Source organism: Tupaia chinensis, unplaced genomic scaffold, assembly GCF_000334495.1.
Source record: "Tupaia chinensis unplaced genomic scaffold, TupChi_1.0 Scaffold145280_1, whole genome shotgun sequence".
NCBI lineage: Eukaryota > Metazoa > Chordata > Mammalia > Scandentia > Tupaiidae > Tupaia > Tupaia belangeri.
Window position 1 is genome coordinate 322,341 of NW_006205141.1, and position 27,419 is coordinate 349,759.

Genomic DNA, 27,419 nt, shown 5'->3' on the forward strand with positions numbered 1-27,419 from the left:
GCCCGCCTCCTGCCGCCGCCGGCTTAGCAGGGCCCCGGGGGGACACGCAGAGCCCGGAAGGGCCCGCGACGTCCCCAGGCCGGACGCAGCCTTGGCCTCACCCTTCCCTTTTAGTCTATGTAAATCTTTATCAGTAAAGTGTATTTCTTATAAGCAGCATGCAGATAACTTCTGTTTCTTATTCATTAAGTCATTCTTTGTCTTTTTTTAAAAAAATTATTTATTGAATTTTAATGATCATCATAATTTTTAATTTTCTATGGGTCACATGTATGAGTGAGAGAGAGAGAGAGAGAAAGTGAGAAAACAATCCACCATGTTCAAGATTTGAAGGATGGTCAGCCATGTGGGAGTACAACACACTAACCATTACACCACGTGATGGTCCTAGTCTGTTTTTTTTAAATTGGAGAATTTAATCCATTAGTATTCAACCAGCCTGAGCTCCTGTTGCAACCACATGACTCCAGAAAGCCCAGGAACCTCTGAGCAAAGGGAACTTAGTTTAAGGACCTGCTGTGGGAACTCAGTGTACTTATCTGCCATTTGGGGATGGTGACCAGCTGCCTGAGGGCTGGCTTTAAAATGGACAGTCATATTTACCACCACAGGTCACTTCAAAGCATGGATCACTAACCAGAGACAACACCAGGTAATCATATGTGCAAGGGACAGATCTATGGTGCCGAGAAGCCTGTTGGGACACCAGGGGTGGGAGGAGTCAAGGAGTATGCAGGGGCTTCAGAGGACATATGCAGGAGCCCCACAGTCTGATCAACTGCAGCATGGAGGTCTATGTGGCTAGCAGAATGTCCACAGTCTCACAGGTGAGAAAGTGGTTTATTCTCAGCCCATTGGGGAAAAAGGTACCTGTTATAAGGATAGAAGACCATAGTGGGCTACTTCCAGGTACTGGTGTATGCAGGAACCTAGGTTAGCCTCATGATCCCTTCCTGCAGGCCTCAGGTCTCTGTCTCTTCCCCCTTGAATTCCAACATACTTTCCTTCTTTCTGTCCCTTCAGGTAGTGGGTTCAGTCCTGAAAGTTCTAGAACCCTGACTCTGCCTGCTTATCATGTGCAGTTTTCAGAAAATGGACTAATAGTACTGGAGCTGAAAAGGCCCCACAACTAGTTCTGCCCTCACCTGCTTCATGGGCAAGCTAGGGCTATGTGAACATGGGTGAGGTGCCAAGGCAGGTGATACATCCTACCTGTGCTTTCCTGGGTAGACAAGAAGGAATGACGTAAGGTTTCACTGCCCATGTCTGGAAGGAGGAGCAGAGAATATTTGAGGGTGGGCTGTGGCCAGCCTGTCAGTGTAAGCTTCTGGGGTCCAAGAAAAGAAAGTGGAGACTTAGGGGCAGTTCTAGGGCATCCAATACCCACCCCCATCCTCATTATCCCAGTGGCCCAGGAGACTGAGAGCCCTGGGCATCTGGGGTTAGCAGTGACCTCCTGGCAATGCCATAGCCTATGAAGGACCCTGCTTTCACCCCTTGCCCTTCCACAGGGTAGGTGAGGGGAGATGGTTGTGGTCTGGAGAGCAGTGGACAGAGAAGAATGTGCCCATGTTCCTCCCAAGGGCTGTATTAACAGTATCACGGATTGGGGGGACTCAGAACAATAGAGATTTGTTGTCGCACGAATCTGGAGTCCAGATTTCTTAGATCAAGGGATCAGTAGAACCATGCTCCCACTGAAGGCATAGGGGAGGGTTCATTCCAGGTATGTCTCCAGCCTGCGTTACTTTCTTGCCTTGTGACAACAGAACTTCACTCTTCACAGGCGTTTTTGTGTGTGAGTGTGTATCCCTGTGTCCAAACAACTCTCCATTATCATAAGGACACAATCATAGCAGTTAAGGCTGATTCTAGTCACTTTTTCTTTTTGTAACAATCCTCTGGCTCCAATATTTTTAAAGTTACCCCCCCATAGGTCAAGTGTACTCACCAGAGAGAGACAGAAAGAGATAATGAGAGATAGCAGATGTGAGAAATTCCCCCTCAGGAGGATGGCCACACAATCCCTTCTCCTCCATTGTCCCCTCATGATCTTTGGCACACACACACACACACACACACACACACACACACATTCACATGCACCAACTTGATTTTCAAACTACTGGGTCTGGAACTCAATCTGCGGTCAACCATGTGCCAGTCCAACGCCCTAATTACTATATCACCTGCTGGTCCCCTTCCTTTTTGTTTTAATAGGAAGAGAAAATTAGTAGTACCATCAACAGGGTCTTTTTATATTAAGTTACCCTTCAGCCAGTCTTCTAGCATTCAGGATATGTGGTACACATGAGAACTGTGTGTTTGAGGTCAACTTGACATATGAACCCACAGTTGGTCATGTGGCTTCCAGCACTGCATATCAGGAACCTGCACACTGAAGCTGGGCCCCTTATATCTTCATCTTAACTTGAACATCTGCAAAGACTCTATTTCCATTTAAGGTCACAGTCACAGGTCCAGAGGGTTAAGACTTCAACATCTGAATTTGGAGGACCACTTCAATCCATAGAAGTGTCTCTGTTTCAGAGTTATCTCCACCTCCCTGCTGTCTCAGGCATCATGGTTTCCTCCAACTCTTTCCTGGGTGCCCAACACAGATTGCAGAAGGACTTGACTGCTGATGTGGACTGGGATCTTTTACCCTGTAGGGGCAGAAATAAGACCATTCTTGATTTGGGGGTGCTGAAATTTCGAATATTAAGATAAAATGGAGGCCAGCCTGTCTCTGCATGCTAAGCTACAGGGATGCCTTTCTTGTGAGCTCCCATGTTCCCTGAATAAAAAGAAGTACTGGAAACCCCAGGCCACCAGTGGCAAAGCCCTTCTGACTCAGATAGGCATCCCTCCAACCTTGTATGCCTGTGGCAACACAGGTTTTGTGAGGAACCTGGATGAAGCTGGATTTTGGTTGGTGGGGCCAAGGTAGGCTCCAGAATATATCTGTCCCATCCACAGAGTGGAAGGAGTGGATGAGAGTGAGGGGCAGGCATTTGAGCACTATCCTAAAAATTCCATTGCAAATCCACAATCAGCAGTCAACCTCTGGGAGGCCCATACAATGTATCTATAACTATCTTAGAGTCCTGTGACTCTTCATGTGGGATCAGTTAATGATTGGATAAGTGACTTTCTGTTGGGATGCTTCTACTTTGAGGACAGGACACACATTTCCTGGAGACCAAGCTCTGGGCTGAAAACTGAATGTAAAGGCCATTATAGTCTGTGACTGTCAGGAGTTCACTTCTCCACCCAAATGTCACCTTCCCCTCTGCACATGGGTCTAGCCACATACCTGAATTCACCTGAGTGCTATACTTACACACAGAGTTAACAGAAAACAGTAATTCACATTATTGGTGTGAGTAAAACTTCATAAACCACATGCTAAGGTCTAGATTACAGCAGGGCAAGGTTCACAAGATCTCACAAGCCCTACGGAGACATCACCGATCATGGGGCATCTGTAGAGGTATAAAAGAATGATGACATGTATAGTATTCTCAACTGGATTGGTCTGAGAAATATTTCATGATGGGCAAAATATTTTTACAAGCAAAATGAGAAATAGCGATTGACTGTTTTAAAAATAATAATAATAATAATAATAATGTTTGGGGAAAACATAGAAAAGATTGAATGTTGAAGCGGGGAGATTAATGTCTCTGTACTGACTGACATGCATGGCATTCCCTTTTGAAAAAGCAATGTAATACACTGTAAAGTTATATGTAATCCAATGTAATATAAAGAAGATTATGATGATAATAAAAAATTTAAAAAAAAAAAAGAATATGGCCTGGGACTGGAAATCATGAAATGGCCATAAGTTAAGAACTGAGTGGGAACTCTCAATGTTATAAATGTTTAGAGCAGGGTTGGCCAGGCCTAAGCAGTCCTGGACAGAATTGGCATTTGAAGGCCAGATTGAGTGGGTAGCATGGAATGAGGACTCCCCTGGTGAGCAAATGTTGGGGACAAGATTTTCTTATTTTTTTTATTGTGGTAAAATTCACATAATATAAAATCAACTGTTGTAAAATATACACTTTGATGATATGCAATTCATGCAAACATTTTCTCAGGTTCAAAATATTTACATCAGCCCAAAAGGAAACTCCTACCAATTAAACAGTTACTCCACATTCTGCCCTCCTGCTGACCCCTGGAAACCACTAATTTGCTTTCTGACCCTATTGCTTTACTTGCTTTGGATAATTCATATAAATGGAATCACACAGTGTGGCTTTTTGTGTGTCTGGCTTCTCTTTAATCCAGTATTTTTGAGATTCTTCTACATTATTATATCGAAATCTAATTTTCTTAATAATCTAATAGTATTCCATTGCATGGCTATACCACATTTTATTTGTCCATTCATTTGGATTGGACACTTGGGTTGTTCCCACTTTTTTTGCCATTGTAAATAGTGCTGCTATAATCATTAATGCCCATGTTTTTGTTTGTATAACTTTCCAATTCTTTAGCATATGTATTTAGAGATAGAATTGCTGGAACTTATGCTAATATGCGAATTTAATGATTAACTTTTTGTAGAATCGGCAAAGTATTTTTGACAGTAGGTGGACTGTTTTACAATCCCATCAGCATTGTTTGCATTTCTTCACATTTGTGCAAATAGTTGTGAGTTTCTGTATTTTGTTTTTGTTTTGATTAATTGATAATGGACATTCAATAGGTGTGAAGGGTTCTCTCACTAAAATTTTTAACTTATATTTTCCTATTGGCTGGTGATGTTAAGCAAAATTTTGTGTGTTGTGTATATTGTTTTTGAGAAGTTTACTTAGGTCTTCTGCCCATTTTTGAATTGGATGTTTTTCACTTTGTAGGTTGTGATAGTTATTTAGCTATTAAGAATACTGGGCCATTATCATATATTTGATGTGCATTTTTGTCTTTTATTCTGTTTCTTTTCACTTTATGTCTTAATTTTTTTTCTTTAATATTCTTTCTTGAGAAAGAGGTGTCATTAACATGTTCTTGTCATGCCACAACTTCACTCCAGTCTTCTAATTTTTCAGAATCACATGTAGATTTAGAACATTTCAGGTTGACAGAAATTCAAACTCCAATATTCTATGTGGTTTCAGTATTGCAGAATGGCACGTGACTGCCTAAGCCACCAGGGTTTGTCTTCTCAAAATCTTGAAAGTGTCCTTTAATGCCAAAATGTTTTACTTTTGATTAAGTCCAATTTATCTATTTTTCTTTTGTGTATTGTCCTTTTGATGTCATACCTAAGAAATTATTTTGAAATCCACTGTCAATAAGTACATGAAAAGATGCTCAAACTCACTAGCAATCAGGTAAATAAAAAGAAAAGCCATAATGAGATATACTTTTCACACCAACTAGGATGGATATTAAGAAGTGGAAATTAGTGTTTGTGTGTAAAGAAATAAATCCCGGGGGTGGCAGGCGGCATGGTGATTAAGTTTGCTGAACTCCCACATTGCCAACAGTGGTTCAATTCCCAGACCTGGTGGCTTGCTTTCTCACTTTCCCTGTCTTTCTCTTTCTTTCTCTCTATCTCTCTCGGTCTCAGTCTTTCCATCTCTGGTCATTTAAATAAACAAACAAATAAATAAATAAATAAATAATAGCTAAATAAGACAAAATAAAAAAGGTGAATCCCTTGTGCATCACTAATGGGAATATAAAATGATAGTGGCAGTGGTTTCACACAGTATGAATGTACATAGCATCACCAGACAGACACTTAAAGTGGTAAATTTTATGTTATGTGCATTTCACTATAATTTTAAAACATAAAATTTAGAAGAAAAATTTTATATACCTTTTACGACATTAAAAATAGATGAAAATAAGGTCTCAGAAGACACCTTCGTGGCTCCTTTATTTATTTTTACCCCATATCTGACCCTCTGCTCTTTCCTACCCTCTTCTCACACTATCTCTGGTGTCTACAGTTGTTTTGAATTCCTTTTCCCCCACATTTTGTTGATCACACAAATTCATAAGTAATCTTACTTTGAATAGCACGTTCAGCTGGTAACTTCAAGAAAAGCAGTTCTGAACTGCTAAGGAAATTTCCTTGAAACTTAAAGCCTAGAAACAGGTTATTATTCTGTTCAAATAGTAGGTACATGAACCTATTGACAGCACAAGATGGGACAAAAAATCCTTAAAACCAAACAGCAAAGCCTAGAAGAAAAGCAGCAATATTTTAGTCAAGTCACAGGATGCTATTACACCGGCTCAGTCTCTTGTACTTTATCTTCTGTTGTGGTTCGATCTTCCCGATTGGATTCTGGGATATAATATTAAACTCCAGACTTGTCTCTACAATTAAGTTGGCCATTTTCTTAGGTTTTGAACTCTTACTTCTGTGAGTCTGCATTTAATTTTCCTGACATAGCACTCCCTTGAGAACTTCTTGAAGATCTGGTCTGGTGCTGGTAAATTCTTTCAGATTTTGTTTATCTGAGAATGTTCTTGTCTATTCTTCCCATATGAAGGATAATCTTGCTGGGTACAGTATTCTTGGTTGAAATTGCTTTTCCCTTCACACTTTGAATATATTTTCCCATTCTTTCCTTGCTCGGATTGTTTCCAATGAGAGGTCAGCTGTTAGTCTGATGGAATATCCTTTGTAGATAACTTGCCGTTTTTCTCTTGTCATTCTTAGTGTCTTGTCTTTGTCTGTGGTTTTGGTCAGTCTGGCTATAATGTGTCTTGGAGAAGATCTTCTCAGGTTGATTCTATTTGGGGTTCTTAGTATTTCTTGGGACTGGATCTTTGAGTGACTCTCTAGGTTTGGAAAGTTTTCTTGCAGGATTTCATGGAATAGGTTATCAAGCCCTTATGAGTCTCTTTGCCTTTGGATTTTTGGACGTTTATGGTATCTAGTATTTATCTTACATTATTCTCAAATTTTGGGGCAATTTTCTCAGTCTTCATAGTGAATTTTTCTAGGTCAGTAATTTTGTCTTCTACATCTGAGATTCTATTTTCTGTATGATCTAGTCTGCTTTTAATACTTTCAAGGGAGATTTTGACTTCCTGTATCATAACCTTTATTTCTAAAAGTACCATCTGATTCTTTTGTAAAATGTGTAATTCCTCTTTTAGATATTGCATGAATTTCCTCACCTCCTGGAACTCATCAGCTCCTTTCTCCTGCCTCTTCTCCAGTTCCTTGTCTCTCTTCTCTTTCATCTCTGTTAGCTTCACCATTATGAATGTTCTAAATTCTTTATAAGACATTTTCATGATTTCCATTGAACTGTCTGTGGATGAAGAGGAGTTATTCTTTTCCTTTGGAGGAGAGGCATTTTTCTGCTTTCCCATGTTTCTTGTGGTCCTGCAGTGATTTCTAGTCATCTGATGAATGGTGTGTTTCTTCACAAACTTGATTTTCAATCTGAGCATTTAGGAGCATGCAGAAAAGGAAACACAGAGATAGAAACAACAGCAACAAAAAAACCCCAAGAAATAGAGAAAAAGAGAAAAACTAGGGAAAAAAAACTAAAAGAAAATATTTTAAAAAGCAAAAATTAGAAAGCAAGTGTGCCGTGTGAAATGGCTGCTTCTCAGGAGCCGTGAAGGTGTCTTCAAGAAGACCTGTTCCATTGTTTCTCCTGGGATGGTAGGGGGAGAGGGGGTTATTAACAAGATAAAGGGAAAAGGAGGGGCCAGAAATCCCAGAAAAAGCTTTGCCTTAAAAAAATTTTAAAAGGAAAAATTACAAAAAAATGAGAAGACAGAGACAGAGGTGGAGAGAGACAGGCAGATACAGAGACAGGAGGCTTGAAAGTGGTCTTTCTACCACACGAGTTTGTGTGTTCGAGGCTGAATTATCAGTGGAAAATCTTCATTTCTCTGTTTCCCCTGAAATGGCTACTTCTTAGGAACCATGAAGGTGTCTTCCTACACGTGTTTTTCTTATTGAGTATATTCCTCTCCTTCACATAAATACCCAGTAGTGGAGTTACTAGATCATTTGATAGTTCTATTTTTAGGTCTTTGAGGAATCTCCATATTCCACAGTGGTTGTGCTAATTTAATTCCTGCCAACAGTTTAGGAAGACCACTTTTCACAACAACTTCACCAGCCCTCATAATTACTTTTTAAATCTTATCAATTCTGACTGAGGTTACATGGTATATCATTGTGGTGTTGATTTGCATATCCTTTATAATAAGAGATGTTGAGTATTTTTTCATATTCTTTTAGGCTGTTCTTATATCTTTCTTAGAGAGTTGTCTATTCTGCTAATTTGTCCATCTTTTAATGTTTTTTGTTGTTGTTGTTTTTTATGTCACTTTGGTTTTTTTCCAGGTAAGCTGCTTTTACTTCCTGTACATTCTGGCTATTAGTCTTTTAGTTGAGGCATAGTTTGCAAACATATTCTTCCATTATATAGGTTGTAGATTCAATCTGACTATTGAGTTTTTGTTCGTTTGTTTGTTTTGCTGTGCAAATACTTTTTAACCCGATGAAATCCCATTTGTCTAATTTTGAGAATTATTGGCTATCCTTTGGGGATCTTAAGTCTTTCCCTCCTACTCTGATGTCTCAAGTTTCCCAAATGTTATTCACCACTAGTTTTATAGCTTAAGGAAATAGGTTTAGATCATCGACTCATTTTAAGTTGATTTGTATTAGCAGTAAGAGATATGGATCCAGTTTCATCTTTCTAAAGTTAGATACCCAGTTTTCCAGCACCAATTGCTAAAGATATTTTCTTTACTCCACTAGATTGTCCAGTGTCCTTTGTGAAAAATCATTTGGATCAGTTGGCTGTATATTTTGAAACTTACTTCTGTGTTTCTATTCTGTTCCATTTGTCTACATGCCTATTTTTGTGCAAATACCTTAATGTTGTGATTATCATAGCCTTGTAATGTATTTTGGGAACAGGAAGTAAGATGCCAAGTACTCCACCTTTCTTGCACATTATTGATGTGGCAATATGAGGTCTTTTATGATTCCAGACAATTCTGTGATTGTTCTTTCTAAATATGTCTGGTAATTTTACTGGGATTGCATTAAATTTGTAAATTAATTTGGGTAAAACTGACTTTTTGATTATATTAATTCTCCCAATCTGGGAATAAGGGATGTCTTTCCACTTTTTTGTGTCATTTTCAATTTCTTGTTTTTAGTTTTTCCTATTTTTTTGTATTGAGGTCTTTTACTTCTTTGGCTAGATTTATTCTTAGGTATCATATACTTTTTCTTGCTATCGTAGATGGGATTGCTTTCTTCAATTCTACCTCAGTATGCTCAATGTTCATGTATAGAAAAGCTATAAGTTTTGTACATTGATTTGACATCCTATCCCTTTACTGTATTCATTTATCACGTCTATGAAGTTCTTTTCTATTATTATTCATTTGGGTTTTCTATGTATATAATCATGTCTTCTCCAAATGGAGATGATTTCACTTCTTCTTTCCTCCCTATTTGAGTGCTTTTCTTTGTATTCTCTTGTCTGAATGCATTGGTGAGGACTCCTAGTACTATACTAAAGAAGAGTGGAAAAAGTGGGAAGCCTTTATTCCAGTTTTCAGTTTTCAGCTGAAAAAGCTTTCAGTTTTTTTGCATTCAGTATGATGGTAGCTATGGGTTTCTCATATATGGTTATTATTGTGTTGAGAAATGTCCCTTTAAGTCATAAGCAATTTTGAAAGTCTTAATCATTAAGAAACATTGTATTTTATCAAATGTTTTTTCTGCACAAATTGATATGATCATATGGTTTTATTTTTCTTTCTTTTATTATAGTTTATTACATTTATGGTTTTGTATATGTTGATCCACACTTGTATCCTTGAAATAAATCCTACTTGGTTGTGGTCTATAATCTTTTTTTAAGACTTACATATTTAATTTTTATTTATTCATGCATTTATTTACTTTAATTTGATGAGAGAGAGAGAGAGAGAAAGTGAGAAAGCAAGCCATCAGGTCTGGGACTTGAAACCATGGTCATCCATCAGGGAGTGTCTAGCACCACGTCACCTGCTGGTTCCCCAGGTCTATAATCTTTGTAATGTGTTATTAAATAGAAATTGCTAGTATCTTGTTGAATATTATTGCATCAATATACATCAGAAATAATGATCTGCAGTTTTCCTTTTGTTTTGGAAGTCCCTTTCTGTTTACAGAATGAGGTAATGGAGGCTTCATAAAATGACTTTGGTAGGGTTCCTTTCTTTTGGATCTTTAGAAATAGCTTTGGTAGAATGGGTGCTAAGCTCATCTTTAAAGCTATGTTGAATTCGAAATACAGAACTTCAGCTCTGAAATGGTGATTTCCTTGACCAATAATGAAGATTTTCTGTTGAGACTTCTTATCCCATATTCATTTCTGGTGGGTAGGGCTACCTCTACCTCCTTATCTCTACCTTTGTCTCCTCTCATTGGAAACAATGTGAGTGAGGAAATAATGGGAAAATATATTCAAAGTGTTAAGGGAAAAGCAATTTCCACCAAGAATACTGTACCTAGCAAGATTATCCTTCATATGAGAAGAAAAGACAAGAACATTCTCAGGTAAACAAAACCTGACAGAATTTACCAACACTAGACCAGATCTCCAAGAAGTTCTCAATAGAGTCCTATACCAGGGAAATTAAGTACAAACACACAGAAATGAGAGTTCAAAACCTAAGAAAATAGCAACTTAATCATAGGGACACATCTGGAGTTGAATATTATATCCCAGAATTTAATTGGGTAGACCAAATAACAACAGAAGATAGATTAAGTACATGAGACTGAACTGGTGAAATAGAATTTTATGACTTTTGAATAAAACATTACTGATTTTCTTTTAGGTTTTGGTTTTTGGCTTTAAGGATTTTTGCCCTGTCTTGAGCTGCCAATAGGTTCATGTACCTACTATTTGAACAGAATCTTAATCTGTTTCCTGGCTTTAAGTCATAAGCAAAGTTCTTTAGCATTTCTTTGATTAATTAAAGCTAAAACTTCTTTTCTTGAAATTAAAAAAATATTTTAAAAATACCTATTTAATGACCATAGTAAGCTATATAGCATCAGCCAGGTGCTACCTTATAGTATATTCATTCTACTCAAGAGTTTCATACCAAAAATCAGACATGTATTCACAGATATGTATATACTAGCTGAACTTGCTAAATATTTAAAAATAAAATATGGGGGGAAAAGGGAATGAAAAACAGCTGTAGACACCTGAGATAGTGTGGGAGGAGGGTGGGAAATGGCAGAGGATAAAAAATAAGGGTAATATATGAAACTAGAAATTAAAAATTATTGACAATAACACCAAAAATCAGACATGTATTCACAGATATGTATATACTAGCTGAACTTGCTAAATATTTAAAAATAAAATATGGGGGGAAAAGGGAATGAAAAACAGCTGTAGACACCTGAGATAGTGTGGGAGGAGGGTGGGAAATGGCAGAGGATAAAAAATAAGGGTAATATATGAAACTAGAAATTAAAAATTATTGACAATAACATGTATGATTAAGCCACTATGCAGTATATCAGTATATTCTGGATGGGAAATCACATTTTGTATGCTGTGATGATGCTCAAGGAATGAATGTAAATTAATTAATTTTAAAAAGTTTCAGAAAAAAATTACAGTGCATTTGTCACTGGATTATAGCTTTGTCCATATTTTTAGTTTAAAGTATTTTATGAATCAATAAAATGTGGAAAAAAGTTTAGTATGGAAGAGAGAGAAGAGAAAGGGGAAGTAAAATTATGGTTAAGTGTCAAAAAGAGAGAAGCTTTTTGCTGATAAGTTATAGAGTAATATCTTTGGCTTGCCTGACATGCATATTTTTTGTTCTAGAAAAAGAAATGTTGTGCACTGTAAAGATATGATTAAATATAAATGACAAAAATTTTAAAAATTTTGTAGAATTCAAAATTGAAGCCATCAAGAAAGGGGAAGTAAAATTATGGTTAAGTGTCAAAAAGAGAGAAGCTTTTTGCTGATAAGTTATAGAGTAATATCTTTGGCTTGCCTGACATGCATATTTTTTGTTCTAGAAAAAGAAATGTTGTGCACTGTAAAGATATGATTAAATATAAATGACAAAAATTTTAAAAATTTTGTAGAATTCAAAATTGAAGCCATCAGCACCTGAGCTTTTCTTTGTTGGGAGGCTTTATTACTGATACTGTTGTAGAGTGTCACCGAATTAACGACTGCCAAAGCCAGATTTAGTTTAAGGGGAGTCTTAACTAGCTGGCCAACAACTATTGCCTGAGGCTTGGGAGCTGAGAGTCAGAACTGTAGCCCTGGCTGAAGTTTAAGTAGTCTTTTTATAGGGGGTCAGTTACCAGGGTTTTCTATGCCAGGAGTTACAGAAGTTGAATCAAGCAATTCTCTGAGGGAAGTGGGGTTTCCATGCAAGCAGTTACATTGCTAAGCAAAGGCTTTCAGGCTTGTAAGCAAAGACAGCAGCAGGTATAGAATGTCATCCCAAATATGGTTTTCTATATGGCTAGCATGAGCTATTTTCTCCTGGGAAGAGCAAGGAGGTTTACAGAAGCAGATAGCCATGTTAGGGTAAGGGAACAAAATGGAAAAACAGTTGTTTATGTGCAAGATCTAATATGTGGCCTTCCACAATACAATCTGGTTGCTTGCTATTGTTCTATTGTATGCCAACAAATAGGCATATAATCACTCATAGTACTTTTTTTTTTTTTACACAGCCTTATATTTTTATTAGTTTTCTTTAAAAGGAGGGAGTTGTGTACAGGGGTATTAAATGCTTTATAGACAATGAGAAAGGCAACTTATTCATCATCATCATCTTCATCCTCTTTATCTTCCTCCTCTTCCTCATCTTCATCTTCTTTCCTTTCCTTTCTCTTTTTTTATCCAAAATATTCATTTTTTTATTTCTTTTATACATTAAACCATGTTATTTAGCTTGCAAAGTGAATATTTCAATATGTGTACATTTCTCATCAGTCCAGTTGACACGCTATTAAGTTATCTTCAACAGATAATAACCCATTTCTTTGTCTCATAAATGCTTTGCCTCTCTATTTACTTTCTAATGATTTTGTATTTATCTTACATTTGTTATAATACTGCTTGTTTTATTGTTGATTTGATTTATCTAATTCTATTCTCTCCTCTTCTCAATTAATCTAGCTGATGGTGTGCCAATTTAGTTCATCTTTTCAAAAAACCAGCTTTTGGTTTCACTTATCTTCTGTATTGTTCGTTTATTCTCTATTTCTTTTTTTTTTTTTTTTTTTTTTTTTTTTTTTTTTTTTAAATAAATCTTATTTTTTTCTCCGGGTATTTTTCGGGTTTTTCAATTGTTTGTTTTTCCACTATCCTGATGCATGTTGTTTAGTTGTCTATTTTCCACCTTTCCATATTTTTATGTGTCCTAATTGCTATGCATTTTCCTCTTATGATTGCTTTTGCTGGGTCCCATAGGTAATGTAAACATGTACGGATATCTTGTATCACTGGATTCAATGAATCTTTTGTTTTCAATCTGATTTTCTTCAGTGGTTGTGAAGTCATTCAGGAATTGGCAGTTTAGTTTCCATATGTTGTTAATTTTCAAGGGATTTTCTGAACTTAATGTCTTTTAATTCCATCATGGTCAGAAAAGATGCTGTATATAGTTTCTATGCTTTTGAATTTGTAAATGCTTATTTTGTGCCCTATTATGTGGTCAGTCTTCAAAAAAGTTTTATGTGGGGTGAGAAAATGAATATTTTGTTGTCTTTGGGTGGCAAGTTATATAGACATCTGTCAAGACTATTTATAGTGTCATTTAGATGTGGTATCTCTGCTCATTTTTTGTCTAGATGATCTGCCCAAAGATGCTAGTCAAGTATTGAGATTCCCAAAGATTAGTGTGTTGCGATCTTTCTCTCTTTTTTGATCTAGCAGTCTTTTTTCCACAAATATGGTTGTTCCCAATGTTGGGCCTATAAATATTTGTAACTTGAATTTGCACTTTTTGTACAACGTAGTGTTATCTCTTCCTACAATTTCTGTGTTAAGATCAATTTTGCCTGATATCAGTATTGCAATTCCAGACTTATTTTGATTTCCATTAGGAGGGATTATCTTTTTCCCACCCTACATTTTTTATCTTGCATGTTTTATCCATGAGGTGTATTTCTTGTAGGCAGCAAATAGAGGGTTTCTATTTTTTTTTTCTGCCTGTCCAAGTGTTGTTAACAGGTGGGAGAGTGTTGAACTGTGTTGTGAAGTCCTTGGTTCTTTGGGTCCAGATCATTAAAATTAGAGATCTGTCCCTAGGCACAAAATGAAACTGCAACCATAAATGAAAAAGGTAGAAAATAAGATTTAATAAGAAAGAAAGGAAAGAAAAGTAAGAAAGTACACCCAAAAGGCTCTTGGGCAGGCATATTGCCTGGTGGCAACTGTGCTTAGTACTAGTTAACTGTTATTTTTATCATTAGAGGTCATGAATATTCATTGGTGGGAGGTCTGTTACACTACCTAAGTCCTTCCTTTGAATTCAAAATCACATGTTTTCTCCTGCACTTGCATACTTTTCTCTCGGTAAAGAATGAAGAATTTGATTACCTAATTGCTCATGCCCAATGTGAGACAAGTTGTTTTAATTAGACTGCCTAATTAGTTTATCCCCCTAGTGGGAATTAGGGCATAGACCAAGTAGGACTTATGGTGTTGACCAAACTGCTTGGGTCGTTCTGATCCTTTCACGTTTCTCTTAGGTCTGCCTGCTCATGAGTAACTAACTACCTACCACAGTGTTTTGATTGGAGAATTTAATCTGTTAACATTTAACATTATAGTCACTATTTGTGAACTTGTCCCTGCCATTTTGTTAGCCATTTTCTAGTTTTTTGTTTGTTTGTTGTTTTTTGTTGTTATTGTTGTTTTTATTGCTATCTATTTTTAGTTTTCCTGGTATAGTACTCCCTTCAGTAGTTTTTTGGTGTTTTTTTTTTTTAGAGGTTTTTGTTTTGGGGTGCATGCACTCACCAGAGAGACAGAGAGAGACAGAGACAGAACGCGAGAAATCACCCCCGAGGGAGGATGGTCATGCTGCAATCCCTTCTCCTCCATTCTCCTCTTGGGATCTTGGGTACGCACACACATGCACCTGGCATGAGTATAAGTTATCAAGTCTGAGGCTCGAACTGCGGTCGACTACATGGGAGTTTAGTGACATAGCCATTACACTAACTGCTGGTCTCATCCCTTCAGTAGTTTTTGAAGAGTTGGTCTAAGGTTGTTAAATTCTTTTAGGTTTTGTTTCTCTGAGAATGTTTTTAGCTTTTCTTTCCACTTGAAAAATAATCTTGCCAGGTACAGTATTTGTATTCTTGGTTGAAATTGTTTTTGTTTCAACGTGTTGAATATATCTTCCCATTATTTCCTTCCTTGCATTTTTTTCTGTTGAGAAACCTAATATTAACCTAAATGGAATAACCATTGTAAGTAACTTGGCATTTCTTTCATCATTTTTAGAATCTTGTTTTGTCTGTGATTTTGACCATTCTGTCTATAATGTGCTGGGGGAGGATCTTCTATGTTGATTCTATTTGGGGTATGTATCCTTACATTTATTGTGTATGGATAGTTGAATGTTTCTCTAGTTTTGGAACATTTTCTGCAAGCATTACATTTAATATATTTTTTGGTGCCCTTATTAGATTCATCATCTCTAGGATACCAGAGATGTTTGGATGTTTAATGGTATCTGGTATGTCCTGTATGTTATCCTCAATTTTTTTCTGCTTACCTTTTTCATCTTTTTTGGTGGCTTTCTCTAAATCAAAGACTTTATTTTCTAGATCTGACAGTCAATACTGTGGATGATCTAATCTGCCGTTATTACTTTCAAGGGAGGTTTTCATTTCCTCTATTACAGCCTTCATTTCAAACTGTTCTATTTTATTCTTTTTTTTTATAGTGTCTATCTCCTCCTTAAACTTGTGGAAGGACTTCCTTATGTCCTGGAATTTGTTGTCTTAGTGATCTGATAGGCTATAGACTTTCTCCTAATTTCTTATGGTCTATTCTTTAGTGCCAGGGGAATAGAAGAACTCTACTTCCCAACTGTGTTCTTCAGAGAGGGCCTAGTTTTTCAATCAGAGTAGGGTGTATGTATCCATTTTAGGTGTTGGTTTCTTTCCTAGTTTCTCAGGACCAGATGTACCTGGAGCTCAGCTAGAGAGATTCAACTGAAGGAGGAAGTAGATGTCACAGTGCATGGTAAACATACCACATGGTTCAGCAAACTATGAATTCTCAGAGTACAGCTAGATGGGGCAAGATGCACTAGCATGTATTCTAAGGTGTTATCCTGCTGTACTTGCTCTCCCTTGCTGGCACTGGTTTTTGCTGTTGGGGCTTATGGTTTACATGCACAGGGATTGTAGGGGTCTACCACACACCTGGGTGGAACAAGATGCCATAGCATGGATTTAAGGCCTAATCCTGCTACACCACTTGCTCCCTTGCTGATGCAGTTTTCTGCTCCATAAAGGTTTTTTCTTCCTCTTCTTCTTCTTCTTTTTTTTTTTTTGTTTTGTTTTCTTAAGCTAACTAAATTTAATTGAGGAAAAAAATCTAAAACCAGGAAAACTCTCAACTGAAGGTGGCTCAGAGGCTCTTCTGTGTTTTCTTCTACATCTTTTACTAGTCTGCATTTGAAAATTTATGGACTAGTTTGAGTCAACTTTGGGGTAAACTACAGAGTTTGTATCTATGCTCTCCTTTTCTATATGGTTTGTTATTGCTCTGTTGCCATTTGTGGAACAGACTTTCCTTTCTCCATTAAATTGTCCTTGTCCCTTTGATACAATCAATGAACTATGTTTATATGTGTCTATTTTTGGCTCTATATTTGGTTCCATTATATATCCTTCTATTCCTTCATCAATGTCACACTCTATTACTGTGGCTTTATGGTAACTGTTTAGGTTCATATTTGTAAGTTCTTTCACATTTTTTCAATCTTATGTTATCAATCTTAGGCTTAGAAATAATTTTTAATGTCTCTTTTGGGAATTTGATTGTGGTTCTGAAGAATCTGCAGATCAAGTGTCAAAGAACATTTTTTTTCTTTTTGTGGAGAGGTTTTTGCTATCAGGTGCGTGCACTCACCAGAAACACACAGAGAGACAGAGAGACAGAAAGTGAGAAATCACTCTCCAGAGTGGTGTGGCCACAGCACAGTCTCTTCTCCTCCATTATCCTCTTGGGATCTTGGGCATGAATGCACACATGCCTAGCGTGAGTTTAAGTAACCGGCCTGGAACTCAAACCTGGTCGACTCTATTGGAGTCTAGTGACATAGTCATCATGCCAACTGAGTCATCGTGCCAACTGCTGACCCCTTCTTTCTTTCTTTTTTTAAAGAAATATTTTTTTGCTATAGGGTGCATGTGCTTTCCAGAGAGACAGAGACAAAAAGTGAGAAATCACCCCTTCACAGTGGATCACCACAATGCAATCTTTTCTTCTCCATTCTCCTCTTGGGAATTTTTGGGTAGGCATGCACACACACCCAGCATGAGAGTGAGGCTGCCAGGTCCAGGATTTGAACCACGGTCAATTATGTAAGAGTCCAGCAATATACCATCTGCTGGTCTTCAGAACTGTTATCTTAATAATAAAGATTGTCCTGCTATTGAACAAGGAATATCTCTGAATTTATTTATATTTATTTTGTTTTCTGTAAACTGTGTTTTAGGGTTTCTGAATGCATAGCCATATATACTGTGTTAGATTTATACTTAAATACTTATGTTTTGGGAACATTACTGTAAATTTTTAAAAATATAAAAATACCAAGTATTTCTGTTTTGTTGTTATGTAGAAAATCAGCCAACTTTTGTCTATTGACCAAACAGATTTTGCATATTTTCATCTCCATACAGTTGAATCAAGGCAGGAAATGGTGGGTTTTATTTTGGTTTCGATTTCCAAATTTTTTGGATTGTGTAATCAGAACACTGAATTTTAAAGATTCACTGGGGATGGTGGTGGTGGTGGGAATCACTTCCTGGCTTTCCCATGTGCCCAGGGGAGTGTACATGAACCCACATTCTCTGACCACATGATGTGCCCAATGTCCCACTCCTGGTGTCTGGGCTGCACAGAGTGAGCACTTGGGTATCCTTCCCCTGAGAAGTATGTCTGGCAAAGTGTAATGGATTCAGGACACCTTGAGGCTCTAACTACAGAAAGGGTAAGAGCTTCCTTCTTCTCAGGATATGTCTCCAGAGATTCCTCTGCAACTTTGGGAAAATGAGGACTGTGTGAGAAAAAGTGAGGGAAAAGACTCTTGTCACCAGACCTGAGTGATGAGGCAAGAGTTCCACAGCATTACTTTCTCCGAAAGTTTTTCAGTACTTATTTTATAGAAGTATCCCTTAAGTGAGACTTTGACTGCTCACCATCACAGAATGTCCAAGTTTTTTACAAGTTCATTCAGGTTTGTTTATGGGAGGAAATCTCCATACCTATAAATGACAAAGCCAGAGATGGAAGTGCTATGCACCATTCACTGCTTCATTTTTTTTTATGTCAAACTAGTTGTAACAATATTACAAAACTAAATGCTAAGTGTATCAAACCAACATTATTTAAGTTTAAATATTTGTGTTCCAACCATATTTTATTAAAAACTAATTTTGTGACTGTAATGATGAAAACTCATCAACATTTTCTTTTTAGTTGAGATTCATTGTTTAGTGACAAGTATATTTGTAATAATACAGGTAATAATACCTGACTTACAAACATTGACATTCTATATTAGACAAAATGTATTCAATAAATGAACATCAATATACCATAAAGTGAAGAGAAGGAAGTCACTTCATTTTTTTCTAGACATCACCCATTTTCAACAAAATTAGAATTTGTTAAAGGTCATTTTACTCTCATGATGAGCCTGTATGATCCTGGGGACTTTCAAAATGGGAAACCTCTAGTTTTTCTATGAAAACTGTTCTACTTTTATTTTAGAGTTTATTTTGTTTATGTATATATTTACCAGAACACCATCCATTCATTCTAGGTTTCAATGCAATAGTTTTCTCTTATTTTCATAATTTCCACAGAATTTTAAATCCTATGTTCTTCTATTTCTTCAATCAACAACATTCTAATGGCATACTTCTTAGTTTATCTTGTTCTCAATGTAGGTAATTATCATGTTTGACAATTTATTATGACCCAGTAACAATCTTAAATAGCTTAAAATTAATCTCTGCTTAATAATACCCCTTCAGTGGGATCTCAATTCCAATGATATTGGTTTTTTTTTTAAAAAAAAAGTTTATTACAAGGCACAATTCAATACTTTTTCAAATTTAGACAAGATTGTACTAAGCAAAACTTGAGAACCAGATTGAGAAGATAGAAGTAGAGTGATAATAGCTTTTAGTGCCTACTATTGATGTATAAATCCATTTAAGATTAATTTTTTTGAGAGGTTTTTGCTATGGGGAGTGTGCACTAACCAGAAAGAGAGAGAGACAGAAAGTGAGAAATCATCCCCCCAGTGGGAATGGCCACACTGCAATCACTTCTCCCTCCATTCTCCTCTCAGGATTTTGGGCACACATGCATACATGCCTGGCATGAGTTTAAGCCACTGAGTCTGAGACTCAAACCATGGTCGACTACATGGGAGTCCAGCAACATAGCCATTACACCAACTGGTAGTCTCAAGATGAAGTTTTTATATGATGTAAATCAATAGAATATATAAAAGCCAAGTTCAAGAATGCTTTTTGTAAATTAGGTATTTTTTTCTAAAATGACATTTTCTCCTGTTAAGAAGACAAAATTTGGAGACCAGCAGATAGCATAATGGCTATGGTGCTGGACTCCCATGCAGTCGACAATGCCTTTAGTATATAGCAAAAATCTGCTTTCCTCAGTAGAATCACCTTTAAAAGGCTAGTCTATACCCACTGGTGCCATGTTCCCACTTCCCCTCTTTAAAAGCATAGCAATGTGGCTTTTCACAACCTACGTTCTAAAATGGCAGAATTCCACAGTTAGAAGGACCTCAAAGGCCGTATCATTCAGCCATATGTCCTATAATTAATTCCCCTCCACAAGGTCCCTTCTGAGTAGCAGAGGTCTCAATAATGTTGTGACATTTCAAGGAACATGGCATTTGGTGCCACCCAAGGAGGCTCATTCTATTTTTGGATATCTAAGATTGTGAGGAAGTTCTCTCTGATTTGGCACAAAATTGTTTATTTTCTTTCCTTTCCTTCTTTTTTTTTTAATAGAGATTTTTATTATAAGGCATGGGCACCCACCAGAGAGACAGAAAATGAGAAACCCCCCCCCCCCCGCAGGTGGGATGGCCACAGCACAATCTCTTCTCCATTCTCCTCTTAGGGTCTTGGACATGAATGCACACATGCCTAGTGTGAGTTTAAGTAACTGGACTGGAACTCAAACCTGGTCAACTCTATTGGAGTCTAGTGACATAGTCATCGTGCCAACTGCTGACCCCTTCTTTCTTTCTTTTTTTAAAGAAATATTTTTTTGCTATAGGGTGCATGTGCTTTCCAGAGAGACAGAGACAAAAAGTGAGAAATCACCCCTTCACAGTGGATCACCACAATGCAATCTTTTCTTCTCCATTCTCCTCTTGGGAATTTTTGGGTAGGCATGCACACACACCCAGCATGAGAGTGAGGCTGCCAGGTCCAGGATTTGAACCACGGTCAATTATGTAAGAGTCCAGCAATATACCATCTGCTGGTCTTCAGAACTGTTATCTTAATAATAAAGATTGTCCTGCTATTGAACAAGGAATATCTCTGAATTTATTTATATTTATTTTGTTTTCTGTAAACTGTGTTTTAGGGTTTCTGAATGCATAGCCATATATACTGTGTTAGATTTATACTTAAATACTTATGTTTTGGGAACATTACTGTAAATTTTTAAAAATATAAAAATACCAAGTATTTCTGTTTTGTTGTTATGTAGAAAATCAGCCAACTTTTGTCTATTGACCAAACAGATTTTGCATATTTTCATCTCCATACAGTTGAATCAAGGCAGGAAATGGTGGGTTTTATTTTGGTTTCGATTTCCAAATTTTTTGGATTGTGTAATCAGAACACTGAATTTTAAAGATTCACTGGGGATGGTGGTGGTGGTGGGAATCACTTCCTGGCTTTCCCATGTGCCCAGGGGAGTGTACATGAACCCACATTCTCTGACCACATGATGTGCCCAATGTCCCACTCCTGGTGTCTGGGCTGCACAGAGTGAGCACTTGGGTATCCTTCCCCTGAGAAGTATGTCTGGCAAAGTGTAATGGATTCAGGACACCTTGAGGCTCTAACTACAGAAAGGGTAAGAGCTTCCTTCTTCTCAGGATATGTCTCCAGAGATTCCTCTGCAACTTTGGGAAAATGAGGACTGTGTGAGAAAAAGTGAGGGAAAAGACTCTTGTCACCAGACCTGAGTGATGAGGCAAGAGTTCCACAGCATTACTTTCTCCGAAAGTTTTTCAGTACTTATTTTATAGAAGTATCCCTTAAGTGAGACTTTGACTGCTCACCATCACAGAATGTCCAAGTTTTTTACAAGTTCATTCAGGTTTGTTTATGGGAGGAAATCTCCATACCTATAAATGACAAAGCCAGAGATGGAAGTGCTATGCACCATTCACTGCTTCATTTTTTTTTATGTCAAACTAGTTGTAACAATATTACAAAACTAAATGCTAAGTGTATCAAACCAACATTATTTAAGTTTAAATATTTGTGTTCCAACCATATTTTATTAAAAACTAATTTTGTGACTGTAATGATGAAAACTCATCAACATTTTCTTTTTAGTTGAGATTCATTGTTTAGTGACAAGTATATTTGTAATAATACAGGTAATAATACCTGACTTACAAACATTGACATTCTATATTAGACAAAATGTATTCAATAAATGAACATCAATATACCATAAAGTGAAGAGAAGGAAGTCACTTCATTTTTTTCTAGACATCACCCATTTTCAACAAAATTAGAATTTGTTAAAGGTCATTTTACTCTCATGATGAGCCTGTATGATCCTGGGGACTTTCAAAATGGGAAACCTCTAGTTTTTCTATGAAAACTGTTCTACTTTTATTTTAGAGTTTATTTTGTTTATGTATATATTTACCAGAACACCATCCATTCATTCTAGGTTTCAATGCAATAGTTTTCTCTTATTTTCATAATTTCCACAGAATTTTAAATCCTATGTTCTTCTATTTCTTCAATCAACAACATTCTAATGGCATACTTCTTAGTTTATCTTGTTCTCAATGTAGGTAATTATCATGTTTGACAATTTATTATGACCCAGTAACAATCTTAAATAGCTTAAAATTAATCTCTGCTTAATAATACCCCTTCAGTGGGATCTCAATTCCAATGATATTGGTTTTTTTTTTAAAAAAAAAGTTTATTACAAGGCACAATTCAATACTTTTTCAAATTTAGACAAGATTGTACTAAGCAAAACTTGAGAACCAGATTGAGAAGATAGAAGTAGAGTGATAATAGCTTTTAGTGCCTACTATTGATGTATAAATCCATTTAAGATTAATTTTTTTGAGAGGTTTTTGCTATGGGGAGTGTGCACTAACCAGAAAGAGAGAGAGACAGAAAGTGAGAAATCATCCCCCCAGTGGGAATGGCCACACTGCAATCACTTCTCCCTCCATTCTCCTCTCAGGATTTTGGGCACACATGCATACATGCCTGGCATGAGTTTAAGCCACTGAGTCTGAGACTCAAACCATGGTCGACTACATGGGAGTCCAGCAACATAGCCATTACACCAACTGGTAGTCTCAAGATGAAGTTTTTATATGATGTAAATCAATAGAATATATAAAAGCCAAGTTCAAGAATGCTTTTTGTAAATTAGGTATTTTTTTCTAAAATGACATTTTCTCCTGTTAAGAAGACAAAATTTGGAGACCAGCAGATAGCATAATGGCTATGGTGCTGGACTCCCATGCAGTCGACAATGCCTTGAATCCTTTACCTGGTGGCTTAAACTCCCAATGGGTGCATGTGTGTGTGTGTGTGTGTGTGTGTGTGTGTCCAAGATCCTGAGAGGAGAATGGAGGAGTAGGGATTGCGGCATAGCCATCACCCCTGTGGAGTAATTTCTCACTTTGTCTCTTTCTCTCTACCTTTCTGGTGAGTGCACGTGCCTATAGCAAAAATCTGCCCCCCCCCCAAAAAAAAGGCAAAAATTGAAGATGCTTTACTCTCCATTTACGAGGTAATATGACCACAGTTTTAACCTCAGTTTTCATGTATCTACTGACCATAGTAATTGAAATTTTAATATAGTGATTCGTACCTTTCCAGTTTACTTTTTTCAAATTTGAAAAACATATTTATCTGTATTATTAAAGTTTTACATTAAACAAAAGGTTACTATTGTTCATTGTAAGCAAGAGAATGGGCCTTCTATTAAGTGTGCTGCATTCCGTGGTGTCAGGATTTTTCTTATAAAGAGTTTTATTACTTATATACATTCTGATCAAAATAAAAATTTAAAAGTCCTAAGATGCTTTTGATTTCAGCTTTGCTTATTTCTTATTTTCAGATTATGTATATATTATCCCTCAACAAGCCTTAAAGTTTTATTTTCTGAGAAGTACCCTTGTTGTATAGCTTTGGTTTTTTGTTTGTTTGTTTGTTTTATAATGTTGGCTATAGGGTGCACATACTTGCTAAGGAGAGACACAGGAGGAGGGAAAGTGAGAAGGCACCTATCAGGGGAAATGGCCACACCACAATCCATTCTCCTCTAGCCTCCTCCTGGAATTCTGAGCATTCATGCAAACATGTTTGGTTCATTTTAGAAGCCAACAGGTCCAGGATGTGAGCCATGTAGTTGGCCATGTGGAATACAGCCACGTTATTGACCACACCACCAAGTAGCTCTGTATTTTATCTTAATGTCCACTGGGTACCACTATGTGCTTACAAAATGCTTCCTAGAACAGAGATTAAAAAAATCCCATCTGTCTATTGAACACATTGGTTCCTGTGGTCAACAGAATAATGGTCCCTCAAAGGTGACCACATTTTATGCCCCAGTATCTGTGAACATGCCACCTTACATCGCAGATCTAAGAGGGTGATTCAAGTAAGAATGTTTTTTTTTTTCCTGGGAGGTTTTAGCTACAGGATGTGTGTGCTTGCCAGAAAGGCAGAGAGAGACAGAGATAGAAAGTGAGAAATCACCCTCCAGGGGGGATGGCCAAGCCACAATCCTTTCTACATTCTCCTCTAGAGATCTTGGGCATGCATGCACATGTGCCCAGCATGAGTTTAAGCCACTGGGTCTGGGACTTGCACCATGTTTGACTACATGGGGGTCTAGTGACATAGCCATTATGCCAACTGCAGGTCCATCAAGTAAGGACCTTGAGGTGGGGAGATTACCTTAGGTTATCCAGGCTGATTTAATAAGATCTCAACACATATAATTAGGAGAAACTTGAATTTTGTGGAGCCTGGGTTTTTGTCCTAACCTTCAACCAAATCAGTTCTTTTGCTTTACTAACTCTGCCACAGTCTGCCTTTTCAGTCTGGCACTGTATACATCTCTTCATCTGGTTCTTGTTTATATTCTTTCTAATGTTCTTTATAATCAACCGTAAAGAAAAGAGTATCCCTTTGTTCTGTAAGCCACTCCATCAAGTTAACTGACCCAACTGCAGGAGAAATATTTGGGAACCCCTGTTTATAGCTGATGGGTCAGGAATTAGGCAAAAAACACCTGGGACATACACCTGCTATCTGAACCCTGGATGGGCAGTCTTTAATTTTTGTTTTGTTTCTTTTAGTTTTTTGCCATAGTATGTACACTATGAGAAAGTGACAAAGACAGTGAGAGGAAAACTAAGAAATCAACCCCCAGGAGTTATGACTACGCTGCAATCTCCTTCTCCTCCATGTCTCCTTGGCTACATGCACACACACACACACACACACACACACACACCCCCTCGACATAGTTTAAAGCCATTAGGTCCACGACTTGAACCACAGTCAGCCTTGTGGGAGTCCAGCTCCTTAAGCACTATGCCTCCTGCTGGGCTCAACAATCTTTCATTTTCTTTTAAACTTGCCAATGGGGTATGTGCTCACTAGAGAGAAAGGGTCAGAAGGAAGGGAGAAAGCAACCTCCAATGAGCCTTGGTCATAGCACAATTTCTTTTCCTCTGTTTCTCTAATGTTCGGAGACTTGGGGAATATATATTTAAGTCATCTGATGGAATTTAAACTGCATAGTCAGCCAAATTGCTGGTATCCTTAACAGTCAGGCAATGAAGTCAGAATATTGGGGATGGAAGTTGATCCCGCAACCTGTAGGATCCAACACAATCTCCAAGTAGATACTGTCAGAACTGAAGAGTCAGAGGACAATGAGTTGGTATTGGTGCACAACTAACTGCTTACTTGTAGGAAAAGCCTCACACACTTGATCACAGAAGGTTCTTTAGGGATTGCTGAGAGGACAAAATAAACTTAATTGGTTTTATCCTTGGCATTATTACATTGCTGCAGGTAGGGTGGGAAACTGCTAGCAAATGGCAGGAAAATCCTTTGCATGATGAAAATGTACCACATCTACACAGGTGCCTGGGTTTCGGAAACACACATGTCTGCCAAAATTCACTGAACAGAATGTACAACTACTATCTGTTCATTTCGCTGTATTAAATTATACCTTGATTATAAAGAAAAATAAATAGATAGGTTCATGGTGACCTGACCCAGCCTCTGTGGCCCACTAGTTGGCTGGAAGCCACATGCCAATCCCACTTGGGTCTCTGGTTCAGTAGGCCTGAAAAGACACCAGGCAACTAAGTGCCTGGGATCTTGCCAGCCTGTAGGACTTGTCATGCCTGGACCCCCAGGCATGACAAGTCCTGTAGAGGGATCCTCCCCCAACTCTCTCTCATGCACATGTTCTATAGATACTTTAGACACTGCCTTCCAGACCTCTCATTAAGTGCTCTGGACCCCAAGCTATGGGCCAGGATAACATACCTGTTCCAAGTCACCATACATTCCTCCTTGAAATCCTAAGTAATTGTTGATCCTGCATTATACTCAGTATGAAAAATGCTGGCTTTTATTACTGCAAAAGGGAGTAATTTCATTCACAGGAAGTTTTTGCAATCCAGTGACCCCAAACTACCATCACCCAGAACCTGTGTTTGAGAGAGGAAAGGATCGAGATGATCTGACAAGGCAGCTTGTCAGAATTGCCCCACCCAGACATAGTGATTGGGATGTCAGTATAAAGCACAACTCTGAATGACCCTTAGAAATACTCAGAGCAGAGAAAAGGTACATAGTCCCTCCAATCTGGCCTGGTCTGGGCCCAGCTCCCTGCAGGCCACCTCCCCCCATCTCCCTAGGACTGGACTGACTGTCTTAACTTCACATGAGGATGACAAATAATCCCTACACACCCTGGCTCTCTGATAAGTACTGAACAGAAAAAGGTCAGGTATCACACACTTGTGTTTTTCTCACAAACAGCCTGAGGCCTTTCTATCCAACCAACTAAGTACTCTAAATCCTATAGCTTTCAGGGTGTCTACTGGATAGTAAAGGGCTCGGCCAACTCCCAGCAGTGCCCACAGGCCTCCTCTAGACCAAGTGCAGGCTGATCAGGAACTCTGACAAGTGAAACAGCTTGACTGTTGGGGAGGGAGTGGCCAGCAGGGAGCAAATTGAGAGGGACTGTGACCTCTTCCTCAAACACATCAAGAGTTAGCAGGACACACAGCCAGGGACCCCTTACCCACCACATGTGACCATTTTTCTATAGCCACAGTGTTTACCACCCACTAATCACTGCAGGAATGTGATCGAAGGGAAGCTGAAGGGCAGTAGAGGCCTTGATAGGCGAATGGGTGGGCAGATCCAGTGACCTCCATGGAGAGCAGAGACGAGGAAGATTGGGAGGGAGGAAGGCCAAGGCACCCATTCAGGACTATACCACAAACTGCCAAGAGACTCCCAGGCAGGTCTGGGGCCCAGGGGCAGGGCCTGCAAGCAGGAGGTGCAGGAGCTGTTGGTGTCCCCACCCACTGGGGCACAGCAACACCTGCACTTCATTCAAATATATTTCCAGACTTTTTACTGAGGAAAAAAATAAAAGGTACCCAAACTGACTAAAGTTAAGAAGCTGTGACTTTCTGCTTCCCAAAGGCACAGGGTGGGACCAGCAGTTAGCGTAATGGCTATGTCACTGGACTCCCGTGTAGTCAACCACGGTTCGAATCCCGAACCCAGTGGCTTAAAACTCAAGCCGGGCGCATGTGCGTGTGTGCCCAAGCTCCTGAGAAGAGAA

At 38.0% G+C, this 27,419-nt stretch overlaps 1 protein-coding gene across 1 annotated transcript in view; it reads right to left on the reverse strand.

The window, feature by feature from the left end:
• The window catches only part of LOC102487694 (vomeronasal type-2 receptor 116-like), a 100,877-nt gene extending 73,824 nt beyond the window's left edge, over positions 1-27,053 (reverse strand). Inside the window, 1 exon segment of the mRNA XM_027768056.1 lies at positions 26,908-27,053. Coding sequence (XP_027623857.1) covers positions 26,908-27,053 — 146 coding nt within the window.
• Positions 27,054-27,419: the final 366 nt, after the last annotated feature.